Source organism: Solanum pennellii, chromosome 3 (assembly GCF_001406875.1).
Source record: "Solanum pennellii chromosome 3, SPENNV200".
NCBI classification, from domain to species: domain Eukaryota; kingdom Viridiplantae; phylum Streptophyta; class Magnoliopsida; order Solanales; family Solanaceae; genus Solanum; species Solanum pennellii.
Genome location: NC_028639.1, coordinates 58660549 through 58673247, shown reverse-complemented (window position 1 = coordinate 58673247; position 12699 = coordinate 58660549). Strand labels below are relative to the sequence as shown.

Sequence of the window (12699 nt, the reverse complement as noted above, 5' to 3'; positions counted from 1 at the left end):
CTGCTGGTTTAGGGTGAAAATATTTGGGAACAAGGTTTTTAAAGATCCTTGTTCTAGCCATCCATCTTCCCAGAAAGAAGTTTTCCTACCATTCCCCAATTTAATACTGCAGTTTTCTCTGAGCTTTGGCCAATGGTTTCTGATGGCTCTCGAATGGCTTGATCCATAAGTGCTAGTGACCGTTTTAGTTATGCAGAGATCCTCCATTTCATATTTAGCCTGTATTACATCTCCTGCCTGTTTACTCTTAATCAGAGTATCCCACTTTACCAAGTGGAATTTCTTGGTTTCACTATTTCCTTCCCACAGGAAATTCCTCCTCAAAGCATCAAATCTGTCAATAACACCATCAGGAATAGGGAAAAGTGACATCATATATGTAGGCATATAGTCTAATTGATACAAGAAACTCTTGTTCCAATTGATGTGAAGCCCAAAGATAGCTTCAAAAAGAACGAAGATTACCCTTAAAATCTTGAGTTAGTTCTTGTTAGCATCACAGAAGACAAGAGTGTCATCTGCATATTGTAAGTGAGTAATCTCCAGATCAGCCCCCTCTCTACTGGATACCCTAAAACCTCTCAGCCACGATTTTTCTTGAGCGATTTTCAACATATCATTTAGTCCCTCCATAGCGATAATAAAAACAAAGGGAGATAATGGATCTCCTTGCCTTAAACCTCTCTGTAAAGATAAAAACATGTAGGAGAGCCTTTTTTTTTTTTTGATAAAGTGTAGGAGAGCCATTTATTAAAACAGATAATTTCACAGTGCTGATGCAAAACTTCATCCATCTTAACCATCTACCTCCAAAACCTCTTTTAGAAAGAGTCTCCAACAGGTACTTCCAATTGAGGTGGTCATAAGCTTTTTTGAATGCTAGCTTACATAGGATGCCCGGAGCCTTGCTCCTAGTTCAAGCATCAACATACTCATTTGCCATAAGAATGGCATCCATTATTTGTCTCCCTTCTATAAAGGCCAACTGTTGGGGGTCCACCAGTTTGTGCATAACCATTTTGATTCTCTCGGTGAGTATTTTGGAGATGATCTTGTACACGCTACCAATTAGGCTAATGAGTCTAAAGGCAGTGAGCTCCTTAGCACCCATTTTTTTTGGAATTAAAGCCACATAGGTAGAGTTGAAGCTTTTCTCAAAGACGCACCTCTCATGAAAGTTCTTATTGTAGCAATCACATCTTTTCCAATAGCCTCCCAACAATGGGTATAGAAGGCCATGGTAAAACCATCAGGACCAGGAGCTTTGTCACTAGCACAAAGGTTGACACTATCCCATATTTATTGATCCTCAAATTCCTTCTGAAGCATGTAGTTATCTTCAGCATTAATTTTGTGATTCATCCTGCACCCACCTGAAGGTCTCCAAGTTTCTGTTTCAGAATATAAGTTCTGATAAAAAGTTATAATTTCCTTCTTTATGTCTTCTGGATTCCTGACTACTTCAAACCCCACATTTAACTCATCTATATTATTGTATCTTCTGTGTGAGTGGGCAATTCTGTGGAAGAACTTGGTGTTGTTGTCGCCCTGTTTCAGCCAATTGACCCTTAATCTCTGTCTCCATGCAATCTCCTATATTTAGCTATATTTTCAAACTCTAGCAGAAGTTCAGCTTTCATACCCTTCATATCTTCCTCCATTTCTATGTCACTTCATATGCCCCTTGGATATATAACTTCAGGTGTTATAGGTAATGAATTCTGTTCAGATATTTTCTTACGCGTTGCGTCAGTTGAAACTTGATTATTTTATATGTTAGTGCATTTTAATTTATCCCTCTCTAGCTTGGTTTATATGTTCGTTCAATCTAAGGGACCTTGGGGGATTAAGTTTTACTCCTATTGATGTTAGACAAGTTTTTGCCATCACAAATAAAGAAAGATATTTCTCCTAAGAACATGAGGGAAGTCTATTGTCACCGACAAAGTCTATAACCTTTTCAATTAACAGTGTTATCAAAGGCGCGCTTAAGCCCGGAAGCGAGGCTCAAAACATGTTGAGCGCTTTGTCTCGCTTTATGTGCGCTTCAGTGTCGTCATCAAGGTTCTAAGACAAACATTTCCTTGCCAATGAGCCTCTTATGAAGAAGTGAAACTAAATAATTGATACTTCACTTTATCATAAAGAAATACAATTTCTTTGGTCATATATTTGTCATTCATGTTTATAATTATTAGTCTTTGAGTAAACATATACATTTGTATTCTTTTCTCCCTTTGCGCCTTTTTTCATTAAAGCCCACGCTTTATTTGCGCTTTGCGCTTAAAGCTCCCACGGACCTTAGAGCTTTTTTGCGTTTTTTGCCTTTGATAACACTGTTAATTAGTGGAATTTTGATACTGATATGTGCATGAAAATTGTGGGGACATAGGAAATAATGGAACACAAATATAATAATGAAATAAGTGAAGGACAAGTTGTTTTATCTTCTTTTAAAAAATGCGAGAAAAATTTCTCGTACTAAATGGTCTAATTTTTATTTTATTTTTTTGTGTTGTGGAAAGACCTATAGAGTAAAGCTGCAGTTTTGATCTCATCAATGAGAATTTTAAAATCACTTTGCTTAACTCTAGTTATATATAATAAAATTTCTAATTCTAATTTTCTTGAATGACCTTTAATCTTGGTTCAGTTCAAAGCAAGATCATTTTTGGTGCATTGGTTTTCTATATCGTCAAGGAGCTTCACAGTTGTATATGTTATTTCTTTCCAATAAATAAAATGTTCATTTATAGTTTATGAATGGATAAATCACCGTCTTGTTTGTTTTTCATCTCATTTATTACTGTGTGACTTATTGATGTTGTATCTGAACTTTTTTGTCCCTATTTAATGTTTTTGACCATAAGCCCAAGAAGTTCATGGTCAATTTACATTTTCCTACTATAACGTCTTATTACAGTTTATTTATTTTGTAACACCTCAGATTTGTTATTTGTGTTACTTATAGGATATCGTAATGGAGGAGGGATGATTTGGAACTTGAGTTTATTCTTCTGTATAAGTATCAAACAATATTATTTGTCTAAAGGTATATTTCCCTCTTTGCTCATGATTTAGTGAAGGCAAAAGTAGCTATAAGTAAATTGATACATTAAGCTTTCTTACTTATTGAATGTTTTTATCTACTAAGTCACCCTTGTTATATCTTTTCTCTGGTTATTTTAGTATTTAAAGTTAAAACCTCTATGAACAGAGAGAACATTGAATATAGTTTAAAAATTACATATTTACTCTTGGATAGTACTAAAATTATTGCAGTTTTAAGACTGAAATAGGTCAAACTGATTATTGAAGTCAGATTGTGTCATATAATCAAGAAAGAGGTAGTACAATTAGTTTTTTAATTGAGATTGAAAAGTAGCTTAACGAAACTCATATTCCAAGTTTTGGAATTCAGAAATAACACTTTGCGTGAGACCATCTATTCTTGTCTTGGTGCATGCACATGTTTGCTAAAAACTATATTTGTAGTTGAAGCAGGCTTAGTGGTTTTAGTAGAATCTGAATGCGAAATTTTTTAGTTTCTACGTTGTTGCATATTGTTCCATTTTTTTCTTTCTGCATTTATAATGGTTCTTTTTTGTTGTTGATTCTTTCTTTTCTTTGTTACTGTTATTGAGCTTTTCATATTGTCATATAATTCAGTTAATTTTTAGTTGTCTCTGCCTTTGGTATCTGTTGTAATTTTCTAAAATTCAATATCTGAAATTGCTTGATATATCACGATACTTACAATATTTTTCCACATTATATTTCACCTCTTGACACATTTATTTACTATTTCAGGTCATGCGGTTTGATGTTCGAAATTAGCAGATGCAAGATTTTATTATGAAGAGTTGCAAAAAATAGTTGAAGACTACGATTCGATAGGATTGGTTTAGTTAAAATAATATGAGTTTAGTTTTAAAATTACTGTGACTATCTTTTTTTGTAAGAGTTTGGTAAGATTTAATTAGATTATATTTTTATGATTAATTAGTTATATATTATGTTGCTTAGATCATTTTTTGATGAATGTTGCCATTATTTATTTTCATACACGTCAATTTAATTTACTATACAAGCTACAATAATAGACGCTAAAAGAAAAAATTAAGATATTTTCACAAGGTTAGTGTAGCCATTACACTTTCTCAACATTTGTTGTTAAAGATATTGACTTTTATTAGCCATTCTAATTGCCGCTAAATCTACTTACATTTATCGACAATTTAAGTGAATTAGTGACCAGAAAATAGTCGCTAACACAACATAATTAGCTATCCTAACATTACATTTAGTAGCCATCATAATGTCCACAAACAATTGCCATTATAGCTTGCGACTTTTTGCGGCAATAAAGTATACTTTTACCAGCATTCATCTGAATGGCCGCGGAAGGCTTTAGCTACCCCAACAATAACAGCCAAAATCAAACGGCTGGTAAATGCTATAGCGGTAATAGTTATTGCCGCTAATGACCTTTATTATTGCCGCTATATTCCTTTTTGGTTGTAGTGATATAACTCGAGATACATGGACTCAAAATTATGTAATTTATTCTAGATACACTCTATCCAAGTGGATTCACATATATCTAATTAGATACATAGACAAATCCTGCACCCTCGCCTCCCTCCCATATCGCTAGCCACTCTCTTATTTCGCTTGTCTATCTGGGATGCATCACACTAGATACATGTATCTCGCGTATCTAGCATCCTAGATACATGCTAATCACACTAAATATTTTCCTAGCGATATTGAAACAACACCAATGTTTGACATATTTGATTTGAAAATCTTCTCAATTAATTTAAGTTAGAGAATATTAAGTTTGAAAAGAAAAAAAAAGGGCTAGCCAGCCCCAGCTTGCAACTCTTCTAGGGTTGAGTTGAGCATTTCATATTCCTTGGCTCGCGAGGCTTGGGCCTGGTGGGGCTGGGCTGGTCCTTTATGACAACTCCACTTCCAGCAGAAACAAACATTGAAATAGAAAGGTAGTGAACTTACTTGGTCCAGAAGGCATGTAAAAACAGCCCTTACATTAGCAGCAATTGCAGCAGGCTGTACAAAAAAATTAACAAGCAATTAGTTCAACCCTGTAGGTCTGAAATGAATCAGTTTGGATCAATATCAAAGTCCGAGGACAAGAACTGCACCAGTCTACTGGAAACAGACGACATGACATTTGATTATTTTAATCCTCTAACATGACCAATAAACTTATCAGAAAAAATGTTGTCTTTAGTTTTCTATAGAACTGTTCGCTAATTAATTGACTGTGTAAGTGTGTGTCTCTCTGTAGCATTCAGGCTCAATGCAATACATATTCTCTTGGATCTTCCACCTAGCTAATTTTATAAATCAGGAAGCTGTGCCCAACCATCTCAAAGGTATATATGCATTCCAAGAAAGAGTAGGTTGTAGCCAGTGGCATACACAGAATTTTCCATAAGCAGTGTCACTATTGAATTAGGCCTTACAGGTTCTAAATATTGGGCCAAACTGCCAAAAGCCCAAAACTGCATTTGCATAAAAAAAAGAGGTTGTGCAGGTTCGATCCCGCACCTCTCACACAAACGTTGGAACAGCCATGACCCAACCACCAAGCTACTGAGTGACATTGGTACAAGCAGAGTCCTTTTAACATTTCTACCTTTCATAATTGTTTTATTTATTACTTTTACAGGTATATCTAGTTAGAAAAAAATCAACGAAGCAGTGTCACGTGACACCCCTTGGACTAACGTATATCTGTCCCTGGTTGCAACATCCTGAAACATATGTCACATATACCTGTGATGAAAACAAAGTGCATCTGGATACTGCTTCTTCATTCCAACGAACGAACTCTGTCACCACGGTAACAGAAATTTGCTGGTGAGAGGATGCCATTGAAGCACCTTTTGAGCGTCCAATTGTCCCAGATGACTCGGAGGATTGCTGGCCTTCAGCACGTAGCTCCTCCATCTGCGAGGTATAACCAAAGTGTGTTGATGCTAGTTCATGAGTAATAATCAGTATAATGATATTTTATCAGTGGAATGCTTCATAAACACCGAGTTCGGCAACTTGTTGCAAGTTTATAGCACTAATAATGATCTTTTTCTTCTAACAATGTACCTCCCGAAGTTCAAAATTGTTTAACGGTTTTCAGAAAAACATGAGTCAGCTATGAACATTACTTTATCATACAAATAGATTAGGTAAGAATCCACCCAACATAGTCCTATTGAAACTTATTTGGGCTCTGCTAGGAAATAATCTCAAGCTTTCCACAACCTGCTAACACAGCCAATTGACAGTCCATAAATCTTATCCCTTTCTCTCTTAATCTCTAGTTTATTACTTATATATACATATATCATCATCATTATAACCAAATAAAATACTGGAAAGCAGATATGTTAACATTTAGATTGTTATTTCCGGTGTTATTTATCTCCATGCTGTAGAGGTATCTTTATAAATTTTTCTTCTGCAAGTTAGACCAAAAGGAAAGAGAAAACTAGACAGAGAGATATCCTAAATTTAAGATGATGGACCACTAAGAGACAGACTATCCCAACCTTAGCTTTGTAGAGTTGTCTAAGAGAGGCCTGCTCGTACTCAATGTATATAGCTTTGTGGGGTAGAAAAAGGGATTCCGTTAAACCTGTCCAGAAGAAAAACAACATGAGATTGTAATGCACAAACACAAAAGTCACTATCACGTACAACAGAAGCAAAAGTGCAACCATATTCAAACAGTAGAAAACTTCTTCAACAAAAAGTGTTGCAGTGCAATTATGCTTGATTTTACCAATCAAAATCTTTCTGTACTTAATTTTTTTTTTTTTTGTGGAAGTAAGAAGTTATATGAGCATGTCATTTTCTGTACTTTTTGGGAACTCAAGCAGATAGAATGACAGGATAGCACAAGAAAGATCAGGTTTTAGATTTGATATTACATCCACATATTCTCCATTGTAGTCGGTTCAATTTTAACTAAGGATAATTGCAAGCAACTAGGAAGAGTAACATTCAATGTTAGAATGTTCAAGGTCAAATTAGAACATTATTTAGAAGTGCCCAGTTCCAAGGTAAGGTATTCTCCAACATTGGACAGATAACATATGTGTATCGTGGTTGACACCAATAAAGACTAAAGAGGTGTGTCTTTTATTTATCCAATCACCGAATCATCAGTATCTTTCTTCTCTTATTTTCTCATACGGTATCAATCCTCTACAATCTAGGTAAAGATCCAAGTAACTTCAGTCTACTGGGAAGGTCAGCTGACTAAAGTTTTTCTGTTCTTTTACACCATTGGTAAATGCTAGCCTAAAGCACACTTCAGCCCTGAAGCATGGTGAAGCCCACATTAGGTGCTTCACCTTGCTTAATAGGTGCTTTAGGTCAAGGTGCTAAGGTGTGTGCAACCTCACCAACAGGGTTTCTGTCTTCAAGGGCACAACAACATATGTAAATGATTTAACTATAGTTTTTCTCTTCTTTTGTCCAAATAATCATTTTTGTAACTATAGTTACATTTTCTTGCATTACATTTCTTTTTGGTTCTCTCTTCATTGGTGGTTTTTCTGCGGTTAGCCTATAGTTTGATTGCATTTAAAGCTCCTACATACTTTGATGCTTTTTACCTTTTCACTTTTCACTAATTTGCTCTTTTATAACTTTAGTACTGATACTGTAAAGATGGATTTTGGGCCCAACACAACCCCCCGAACGCTAGCTCATGAGGGGAGGATTGTCCAAGTCCATATAAGAGACCAAATTCCCATCCCTTAACCGAATTGGGAATTCGTAACACCCCCGCGGAAGCCCAGCCCAGACCTAGTCAACTGGAGCGTGGACACTATAATATGGGGGCCCAACATTGGCGAATGAAGAATTGGGATGTGCCTGGCTCAGATACCATGTAAGGATGTATCTTGGGCCTAAATCAACCCCAAACTAGCTCATAAGGGGAGGATTGTCCAAGTCCATATAAAGAGACCAAATTTTCATCCCTTTTCCGATGTGGGAATTCTTAACAGATACCATGGTGAACATTTCAGTCTACTGCGCTCTTTTATCCTGAACGTTCTAGCAGCACACATCTTTTTTTTTTTTTGAACAGGTAACTTCGTATATTTCTCACAAACAGTACATAGGTTGTATTGAAAACCATATATACAAATTTTACTTCAAAATCCTGCTAACTCCTACCTAAATTGAATCTAGAACATCAATTATGGAGATAGTGTCATTTGAGTATATTTGATTACACCAAAAACATAGTAACAAAAGGCAGTTTAGCTTAATCTTTTGCATACTATTCTCTATGCTATCAAAACATCTAGCATTACTTTCCCATTTTTCGATGAAGAGAAGTCGCATGAGACTGTTTTGCATAAGTTTTAAAATTAGTCTTAGGTTCTCGCTTTTCTCTCTAAAGCGCAGACCTTCTCACTTCGACACCAAAAGCGCATGCTTTTCTTTTCCTCTGGCGCCTCGCTTCAGTGGCAGAGACGCGTTGAAGCTCGCGCTTTTAATAACACTGGTTGGTAGTCCCTTCAACGATCTATAAACGAGCAGGCTTCACTAGCCCAAGTCTACCTTCTTTTTTCCCCAATCAATAATTCAAAATATCCAATCTTCTTTCTTTTGCTTCTACCTCCCATTCAATCAATTGATCTTCTTCCTTCACACCAGAAGGAAAAAATCAAAAGAAAGAACTTCTCTGTCATCTTTTTTTCACAGCCTAGTAGATCAAACTTATTAGCTGCTTATTCTGCTATTTTTTAGTTGTTTTCCAGCAATCTTCAGTGTTTTTTCACTTCCTCGAGACGAGAAAAATGAACTGTCTGCAAGTGAATTGGGGTAAATCTTTTTTTTTACATCAATAGCAATACCTTCTAGTGTAGCGCTTTAGACATTTGTCCAGTTTCAGTTCTGCTTCCAACTACCGATGGGAGAAGGCTTGGACTCCGAGTGAACCCGAAATAGGCCATGGACTTGGATCTACCAAATGATAAGAGTCACAGCCCATATTGTTTCCTCATCTTAGTAAACAAAGAGATTTCGAGTCACGACACTAACAAAAAGTTTTGGGGCTTGTACATGTCTCCATAAAAGTGCATCTCAAAATATTATTTTGGAGCAATATTTGGTCCAAATGAAAAGCAGTTATATGCAGATCTTTATATCTTTCACTTGAATCTCAATCACATTTACACAATAAAAATTCAACCAGATGTTTGCAACGATGAGATGATGGAAAGTATTTCTACCTTCAACATCCAGGTCGCCACACCCTACACCACGCAAGTCTCTAGCAAGCTCTTGTGTCTTCTCATATGCCACCGCTAGCAATCTGAGATACTGAATGCACAAAAATGAATATAAAAGGATAAATTAGTGGCTCATGTTTTTCCCTCAAGGCCCGTGCGAACAGAAGAAAATTCCTTATCATGTTACTCACTAATATAAGTCCTCCTTCTTCCATGGCAGGTGGACTAACAAGAGACGGTTTCAGTAAGAGTTTCTCAAGTAGCTTTGGAACACGATCCTCCAAGACACGCTGAACAACCACCACGGATTAGTCACTATATAACAATTCACAATACAGTTTTTACAGCGACACATTCGACTATAATTTTAACTTGAGCGGCAACACCAGAACTAATAGAGAATAGAAGATGGCTTAGAGGAAGCTCAAAACATCTATAAGGAACAATGTTCAGAAAAAACAGTAAATATTCATAAGAAAGTAGTATGCTAAGTCATCTAGCAAGAAAAAATTTAGCAAAATCACTCTGCCCATATTCTGAGCTAGCTTGTTTTATTACTGGCATGCACCATCACACCAGAAGAAGATAATTCAACAACTAACTACCTCAACCAGTAATAATACAACCATACCTGAACTAGTATTGACATTACATCATTTGGGGACGGAAAAACAGCTGCTATTGTGGCTGCTTCTTTGCGCACAGTCTCTGAAATTAAATCCGAGGCATCAAGAGGCATGAATTGAAAAGAAAAACCACTCTTCGATTCAGATCAATTTCAGTTTCTATAACCTGTAATCTCTTTAAAAATTGAAGAAAGACCACGTGCAACATTGCTAGGGCTGGGTAGTGCACCCTGATCTCCAAGAACCAATTCAGCATCTGCATTCATGACCTCCAGATCGAACATTGGACATAATCCCACATAGTGTTGCATAGCACTGGTACCACGGTTAAACTGATTTCCAACATTAATATGTCAAAATAAGAAAAAGTTTCTGAATGCATATAACCTAGAATCCGATACTGAATTCTATGTAAACAACGAAAATTTCAGATGGCACTTAAAAGGGAAGCAACCAACACTATCTAGAAGAAAAGGTAAATAACAATTCTCATAAAGCTCCATGTTATCTGTAAACTTTCTTTTTTTAAAATCATGATCAGCTGCACCTTATCACAGTTGTTCCGTAGAACAACTTTACACATGGAGATTTCACCCGAGGAACTGCTAGGTCTACATAATTTACTTGTTTACCTGTGACAAAATTTTAGCACATTCCCGCATAGTAGACAGCTCACGTTTCTGTGAAGCCAAATCAAATCGAGATAGTAATCTGTTTTCCAGCTCTACAGCCACAAAATAAGAAGAAAACTTAATATGCTTTTAACAAGAAAGCAAACTCTATTGAATTGTAAGTAAAAGGCAAGGAAGAAAATTAAGTATGGATAATGAGAGTCCTCACTTCTTTCTTTTCATCAGAAAGTTGCCACAGTTTCTGTAAATGTTACTTTCTCAACATCATCATTCTACAAATCGTGCATAGCATATATACTATCAATCAATCAACTACGTCTAAATTCTAAATTATTTGGTGTCAACTTTATGAATCCTCTGTATTTACTCCATTCTATCAGGTCTATTTCTTTCGCATGCAAGATCGGTAGATAACTTGTTTCCTAGGGACAATTATGGGTTAATATCTAGAGGTTTTTCTTAATCTCACTTATTCTTACATGTACATGTATGTCTTTAAATAGAATAGCAAGACTTTATGAACAAACCTAATGAACATAACAACAACTAAGTCTAAACATTTAAATCAGAAGGAAAACAAGAGTAAAAGAAGTAACTGCCAAACACAGGAGAACATTAACAGCAGAAACCTTCCCGAGTACACCACCTAAGACAGATCTTAAATTGTGGTAGTATGTGTCCGACTCATAAATAACGCATAAAAGAAAAGACTGACTTCATATAATGGTTTCTATCTCAGTTCATACCAATATCACTTCCAATTATATGGTTAAAACAGAGAACAGTTACCAATTTCAAAAAATATATCGTTAAAACAGATGCATAAAAGTTAAGATCTCTGTCAATTTTGTTATGTACTGATTGAAAAAAAAACCTAGCACTCTGAGCTACATCAATTCTCTTTTTTTTTTTTTGATAAAGCTGAGCTACATCAATTCTGACTAATAAGGGGTCATTATTAGCATACCTCATACCTATATATATTTTGAGAAGGCATGTGTCCACATATAAGTTTTTGAGAAGGCATACCTCAATGCATATATTTATCAACTTCTTTCTCTTTGCCCTTTTTCTTTTGGTTAATAACAGTATTATAGGGGTTACTTGTTGGCACCTAGATTAACCAACTGCTACCTCCAACCAACACAACTCTAGGATTACTGTAATTTGTCCTCATGTCGATCAAGATTAGACAAGTGGAAAGATACATTGGCATTTGGTGTCCTACGTTAGAATGCACCACCAAGAGTTGAGACTTAAAGGTAAGTTTATGGAAAGGTTGTCAGGCCAACTAAGTTGCATGGAGCAAAGTGTTTGCCAGTCAAGAACTCACACGTCCAGAAAATGAAAGTAGTGAAAAATGAGGATGCTTAGATGGATATGTGGGCACTAAGCAAGACAAGATTAGGAACGAGGATATACCTGGCAAGGTAGGGTGGCCTTCATGGTGGAGATGTGGGAAGCAAGACTGAGATGGTTTGGGCATGTGAAGAGGAGGAGGAGCACAGATGCCCCAGTAAGGAGGTGCGAAAGGTTGACGGCCATAGTTCTAAAGAGTGGTATAGGTACTCCGAGGAAGAATAGGAGAGAGGTGATTACACATAACATGGCACATCTACAACTCATTAAGGACATGATCCTAGACAGGAGGGAATGAAGTTCGAGGATTAAGGTAGAAGGTTTGTAGGTAGTCAAGCAGTTTCTCTCTTTTCTCTTAGAGCCGTCAATATGGGCTAGGTCCGTTGGGCCGGCCTGGCCTAACCCGGGATTTAATGGGGCTGGGCTATGATTTTTGGAGCTCATTTAAGAAAAAGGCTTTTTAGCCCGGCCTGAATAAGCCTGCTGATTTGAGAGGCTTGAGAAATATCGGTAGGGTCAACCCGTGAGCCAATAAAAATAAATTTAATAAATATAATATAATATTAATATTTAAAATTAAAGAGAGTACAAACTCAAAATAATTAGGTTAATATTTTTATTTAGATATTTTTACTTTTACTTGAAAAAAAACTTTGTAAATATTATATAGAGAATTTTATTTGTGGATTTGATTAACAAGTAGTAACATTAATATCATGTAATATTTGTTTTGTTGATATTTTATGATAATATTTTTAAATTATAATTTATAATTTAATTTAATAATTAAAAAAAATATAA

General features: G+C 35.8%; 1 protein-coding gene across 2 annotated transcripts in view; it reads right to left on the bottom strand.

Annotated features, from left to right (window-relative positions):
- Positions 1-12699, bottom strand: part of LOC107014686 (exocyst complex component SEC10b-like) — a 37294-nt gene that overhangs the window by 10184 nt on the left and 14411 nt on the right. For both annotated transcript variants that reach the window (XM_015214713.2, XM_015214712.1), the window contains exons 9-16: positions 10540-10631; positions 10074-10239; positions 9913-9989; positions 9473-9571; positions 9282-9372; positions 6579-6664; positions 5806-5979; positions 5020-5073 (exon numbers count right to left, since the gene is read on the bottom strand). In XM_015214713.2, coding sequence (XP_015070199.1) covers positions 5020-5073; positions 5806-5979; positions 6579-6664; positions 9282-9372; positions 9473-9571; positions 9913-9989; positions 10074-10239; positions 10540-10631 — 839 coding nt within the window. The remainder of the gene's footprint in view (positions 1-5019; positions 5074-5805; positions 5980-6578; positions 6665-9281; positions 9373-9472; positions 9572-9912; positions 9990-10073; positions 10240-10539; positions 10632-12699) is intronic.